Here is a 6,668-nt window from a genome sequence, read left to right as displayed (position 1 = left end):
CAAATACAGACAACAATAGGATACCAAAGACTACAGCCAATAAAAATAGAAGCCTTATTGTATCCGGATGATATAGTCCTTGTAGCGGATTCCGTGACGAAAGTGCAGAAACTTATGGACGTGTGAACATCGAGAATAGTAAAATAATGGTCATCGGCGAAAAGGAAGAAAATGAAGTAAATATAAAATGCAAAAAACTCAACTGGAAATAGTTACCGCATATGATTATCTTGGAAGTATAATTACCAATGATGGGAAAATAGACCTCGAAATAACAAACAGAACCAAAAAATCAAACAAACTGTACTACGCACTAGCGCCAGTTCTGAGGAAAAAAGAATTGTCCCAGGAAACAAAAATTAAAATATATAATACGATTGTGATACCGACGATACTGTATACGAGCGAAAATTGGACTTTACAGAAAAAGCATAATAGTAGGATAAATGAAATTGAGATGAGACATCTACGAGCTATAGCCGGACAGACCAAATGGGATAGAATAAGAAATGAGGCAATAAGACGGATAACTAAACAGGAACCGATAATGAATAAAATAATAAAGAGACAATTAAACTGATATGGACATCTAATGAGAATAAAACCTAGTAGACTAACAAGGAGAGTTCACGAAACAAGGAATATTACAAAAAAGAAAAAATGCAGACCGAGGAAAAAATGGATACAGCAAATAGTAGAAGCAGGAAAAATTAAACAGAGAACGTTAGAAGAAATGAAACTAATAGCACAAGACAGAAAAGAATGGAAGAGATGGGTGAATATGTAGCTAAACTTAACCCAAATCCGACACCTAAAAGGGTATAAGGAAGGGGAGAAAGAAAGAAAGGATCCAAAAAAATGACAAAATCGGTCAAACACGCTGTAACTCCGTTATAAAAGTCAGTGGGGTAATAAATGGTGTACATCTAGAACCGCCTCAGTGACCTCTATTCGCTATTCAAGTATGTCCGTTTCCCAATGAAACACCCTGTATAATGAGAACTCTCGAAACAGCTGACTGGCGATGGGAACCCCGTATATTCTCGAATGTAATCTCTGGGTCGATATAATGAAATATTCCTGGAATATTTCGGCGGTAGAGAGGAGATCTCGATTTCTCTAACGGATAGGACAGTAATCAAGGGTATATGACTCTCAATATTTTCTCATTTCCAAGCAATATTTTAAGCTAAATAAAAAATTATAACAACAAACTTTATTAAAACTTTATGATAATACACAGCATTTTTTAAAATGAAATTTTATAAATAATTTTAATATACATATTAATATCTAATTAAAAGTGGTAATACACTTAAAGTTAATTCAGTTTTCAGTCTTCAAAATGGCTTTGCTCCTCCAATTGGTTCTCATATATGCCTTTTAATCTTAAATTCTTTGGGTCAAATGGACTTCTCAAATATAGTGAAGCGGGATACTTTTTATTGCGGACTTCGATGTGGTAGGTGCCGTTCTTAAGGAATTCATTGTCAATTACTTTTCCCTTCGGATGTTCAACATACCTTAAAAAAATCACAAGATTTAAATATACAAATATGTTATTCTGTCAATAGTTCATGTGGTGAGACCGCTCCCGTCTGGAAAAATTTCTGATTCGGTTTCTTTGTGGATTCCTATTTAAAAATGTCCCCTTTAAACAAATCTGAAGGGTGCCGGGCGGAATTTTTTGGCAGAAATTGTTTAAACAATTTTTTTAAACAAATACAAAAGATCACGTTTTTTTGCTCTGTAACATATTTTTAATTTTTGTGGGTCATTTTAAACAAGAAAGGTATCTTGTAAATTTTCTTAAAAATTGATAGTTTTCGAGTTATAGGCGATTTAAAATCTGAAAAATGCGAAAATACGCATTTTCGAGGCTTAAAAACTCATATTTAAATTAGTATTTTTGAGGTTACCAGATACTTAAATTGAAGTTCAAACATTCAGCTTCAAGATTCTGAAGAGTGATCGCGTCTAAAGTTAATAACCGTTGGTTTTTTAATTGTTAAATATGCATGTTCATCCGATTTTTCTGCCGGTGCGGCGCGCTTTATTTCAAAAATCTCCTATTTTCCTCCGAAAAATATTTTTTATAAATTCTTTGGGACATTCTAAATAAAATAAGTTTCTTGACATTTTTCACATTTGTTAATAGTTTTAAAGTTATAAGCCATTTAAAATCCGAAAATGCGCCTTTTTGGTATTTTTCGGATTTTAAATCGCTGATACCTTTAAAACTGTTGACTTTTGAGAAAAATGTCAAGAAACTTATTTTATTTAGAATATCCCAAAGAATCCAGAAAAAATATTTTTCGGAGGAAAATAGGAGATTTTTGAAATAGAGCGCGCCGCATCGGCAAAAAAATCGGATAAACGTGCATATTTAACAATTTAAAAACAACAGTATAAATTAAGGTTGGACGGGATCACTCTTCAGAATCTTAAAGCTGAATGTTTAGTCTTCAATTTAAGTATCTGGTAACCTCAAAAATACTAATTTAAATATGAGTTTTTAAGCTTCGAAAATGCGTATTTTCGAATTTTTCAGATTTTAAATCGCCTATAACTCGAAAACTACAAATGTTTGAGAAAAATTACAAGATACCTTTCTTGTTTAAAATGACCCAAAAAACGTAAAAATATACGTTCCAGAGCAGAGAAACGTGATCTTTTGTATTTGTTTAAAAAAATTGTTTAAACAATTTCTGCCCAAAAATTCCGCTTGGCACTCTTCAGATTTGTTTAAATGGGACATTTTTGAATAGGAATCCACAAAGAAACCGAATAAGAAATTTTTTCAGACGGGAGCGGTCTCACCACATTTACTACAAGATACTGCTTGTATTATTAGTCTGGGCAGATTATCGGAGAATACGCCATTTTTGGGAAAAGTTATTTACCAGCAATTTTATTGCTGGAATCGAACCTTATGATTGTATATATTAATAATATGGGTATGCTAAGTCCGCTGATAGTGTGCTACAGGAGGCGTTAAAATAAAAATTTACCGTAATTAAATTCTGCATAGAAACGTGTTTTTCCCGATTTACTTCGACGAAAATTTTCCCGGAAAATGCTGGTTTTTCCAACAAAATCTTTATTTTCAACTCAACTTTTAGATAAGTAATTTAGTTCAGAGAAATAAGGAAAAAAAATATCCCGTTGGTGACACAACACCTAGGCTAAAACCAAAAGGTCTAAACCAAATGTTTTAAGTAGTATGGACATCTATATTAATAACATATTATATGTTTCCTGCAGCCGATTTTGATGATATACATAGTTATAAACAAATAAAGATCAAAAAACGGTAAATTTTCGCTTTTTTCGTCTATAACCAAAAAGTTAAGTATTTTAAACAAATTTGAGAGTAGGAAACTCAAAAATCGTATAAAAAACTTCAATATGGCGTTCGCTTAATTTGTCTATCCTTATTGGTTGCTGAGAAAATTGCAAAATATATAATAAATTTTGAGTTTTTATAAATATTCATAACTTATGTAAAAATTAACTTAGAACGTTCTTATTACACGGAATGCTGAGACTTCTGGTGCTTAAATCATACCCTAAATTTCAAAGCAATTGGTTAAATAGTTTAAAAGGTATTTAATTTGTTTATCCCAAATTCATTTTTTTTGCAACGCTATAAGTCAGAAAACTATTAAGTTACACTAATACATTGGATAGTTTATGAAAGAAGAAGATTTATACTATTAATTTAATTAAAAAAAATGACAAAAAATAATTCTAAGTACTGCAAAATTATTTTGCAAAAACATGTGAATTAAAAAAAGGGGGCTAACTTCGTCCCTAATTGTCCTAGGACAATTGTTTTTCTTTCTAAATATGTATAAAAATTCAGTCTTTCCAAATATGAAAAAATAATTTTTCTACGGGTAACGGTTAAAAAGTTATTCTAATTGTTTTTAAGTAAGCAAAAAATCGACGTGTTTTTGCAAAATAAATTTACACTGTTTAAAATTACTTTTTGTTATTTTTTTTTTATTTAAGTCAATAGTATAAATGTTCTTCTTCCATAAACTGTCAGAAGTCTTATTGTAACCTCATAATTTCCTGACTTATAGCGTTGCAAAAAAAATGAATTTGGGATAAACAAATTAAATAACTTTTAAACTATTTGACCAATTGCTTTGAAATTTAAAATATAATTTAAGCACCGGAAATCTCAGCAAATCGTGCAATAAGAAGGTTCTAAGTTAATTTTTACATAAGTTATGAATATTTATAAATACTCAAAATTTATGATTTATTTTGCAATTTTCTAAGCAACCAATAAGGATAGATATATTTAGCGAACGCTATATTGAAATTTTTTAGACGATTTATGAGTTTCTTACTCTCAAATTTGTTTTAAAATGCTAATATTTTTGGTTATAGACGAAAAAAGCGAAAATTTACCGTTTTCTGATCTTCATTTGTTTATAACTACGTATATCATCAAAATCGGCTGCAGGAAATAAAAAGGTTATTAATATAGATGTCCATACTACTCAAAAAATTTGGTTTCGGCCTGGAGGGGGATGTGTCACGAGAAAAATCTTATTTCTCTGGACTAATTGTTTGTCTATAATTAAATAACTTGGTAATATAAAAGCTCTTTTCATATAGATTATACTTCCAGAAGCCGATGGAAATTAAATAAACAGTTTAGCAACAATTAAATTGTTAATTAAAAACTTACGGTCGCTATAATAACCACAATAATTATGATATATAAGAATAACTATGATTTTTGTATAAAAAGACACTGTACCTATCTAATGTACTTCACAGTATTGAAATTGGACTATTTAAGCGGTCTCAGAAATATTTTAAAGTTATAAACAATTTTTTGGCTTATAAACAAATAGAATATCTCGGGAAATATAAAATAAATTAAATCATGAAAACGGTATTGAAAAAAAAGGCGACTTCTTTCATTACTGGTGACCATAGCCTGATAAATTCTGTTGATGAGTTTGCTACACATTTTTCTTCATTTGGAAGGATATTTCATTATTACAATACTCATTTCTTCAAGGAAATAAGTGTTGGAATTATTCTAGAGAAATTCATATTACAATTGAAAATCCAGAAATATGGTTTTTGAATAAGAGCTGAACCTACTTTGCAGTGTGGCCTGAATACTCGATATTTAGAATCCGGATACTTAACTGCTAGATATTCTTAACTCTCCTATAAAGAAAAGAATCTACAGAAAGAAGCAGTGAGAAAATAACGGCATTTTAAGTGTGGTCTTGCCGAGGGATGATGACTTTTTGATGAGGATTTTTTGACTGCACCTTAAATAGATAGGTATTCTTATTACTCGCTTATTTATGTTAGATTATTTGTATCTATGGAGTTAGCAATTATATTTTAGATATAAAATTAAAATATGGTATGAATTTAGATAACTTACCCTGTACCAATCGTACTGTCGAGGCTGAATCCATAATCTCCTCTTCTTAAAATTCCTACGATAACATCATCCCTCCAAATAGTTTCATTGCCATAAATAGCTACTGGTTCTTGTAATGTGAAGAATACTCTTCGCTTTGTAACACCTTGTTTGAATTTTTCTACCGCCTGCTTTCCCAAGTATTGTCCATCTTTTCTGCAAAAAGCTCCCAAACCAGCTTCTATTGGATTATCGTCTAATCTTAGATCGTGGTTAAGCAGATGGTAGCCTAAAACATATCAACTGAATATCACCAAAAATCAAATCTCATTACCTACTGTAAAAAATATAAGCTAATCAATGGATTGGTAATTAAGTTGAAATCGAACAAGGACAATACAAAATTGGTAGTGTAAAATAACTGATATAACTCAGTAGATTGACGGGAAAAATACAAACCTGAGAATTTACACAAGAAATAAAAATCAATCAATCAATCAGGGAAAGAATAAACAAGGGCAGAGCATCGACCCGTGCCTTAAACTCACTTCTCTGGCAAAAAACAATTCGACGAGAAACCAGAAAACACATTTACGGAAGCATAGTTAAAAGTATTACACTTTACGGTTCGGAAGTATGGGACGTCACCAAAGCTAATAGAAACAAACTTTTGACGACAGAAATGGATTATCTGAGACGAAGCTGCGGTAGATCGAAACTGGAGAGAGTTAGAAACGAACAAATAAGAAACGAAATGAAAATGGAACGAAATATCAATGATGACATGGAAAGAAAACAATTAATCTGGTTCGGACATGTTAAAAGAATGCCATAGTACAGATGGCCTAGAAAGAATACTGGAATGGATCCCTCCTGAAAAAAGAAAGAGAGGACGACCACGGAGAAGTTAGTGCAACGATATTGATGAAGCAATGGCGGCAAGATACTTAGAAGAGGCAACTGCATATGACAGAAAAAGATGGAAATTGGGGGCAGAGAAGCGGCGACAGCCGTAATTAATCCATTATATAATAAAAATCAATAGAACCTAGAAATTAATAATTATAATGTTATATAGTGACTGTACACCCCGATATGGGGTTAAGTCGCGAAAGCTTTCTAGATCCTATTTCTTGGGAGGATCAGTCCCTTTTGCTTATGTGATCTTCTTAACGATGTCTCTTCATTTTTCCCCGCCATTCTCTGACTCCTGCGTTTTTAAGTCTTCATCAACTTCTTGCAAACCATTTTGATCTTGGTCTTC

At 31.5% G+C, this 6,668-nt stretch overlaps 1 protein-coding gene across 1 annotated transcript in view; it reads right to left on the bottom strand.

Annotated features, from left to right (window-relative positions):
- Window positions 1-1,201: 1,201 nt before the first annotated feature.
- The window catches only part of LOC126884307 (sarcosine dehydrogenase, mitochondrial), an 81,146-nt gene continuing 75,679 nt past the window's right edge, over window positions 1,202-6,668 (bottom strand). Inside the window, exons 11-12 of the mRNA XM_050650244.1 lie at window positions 5,426-5,693; window positions 1,202-1,523 (exon numbers count right to left, since the gene is read on the bottom strand). Coding sequence (XP_050506201.1) covers window positions 1,334-1,523; window positions 5,426-5,693 — 458 coding nt within the window. The 3' untranslated portion in view covers window positions 1,202-1,333. The remainder of the gene's footprint in view (window positions 1,524-5,425; window positions 5,694-6,668) is intronic.

Source organism: Diabrotica virgifera, chromosome 5 (genome assembly GCF_917563875.1).
Source record: "Diabrotica virgifera virgifera chromosome 5, PGI_DIABVI_V3a".
Lineage (NCBI taxonomy): Eukaryota > Metazoa > Arthropoda > Insecta > Coleoptera > Chrysomelidae > Diabrotica > Diabrotica virgifera.
This window is presented reverse-complemented; position numbering and strand designations above follow the sequence as displayed.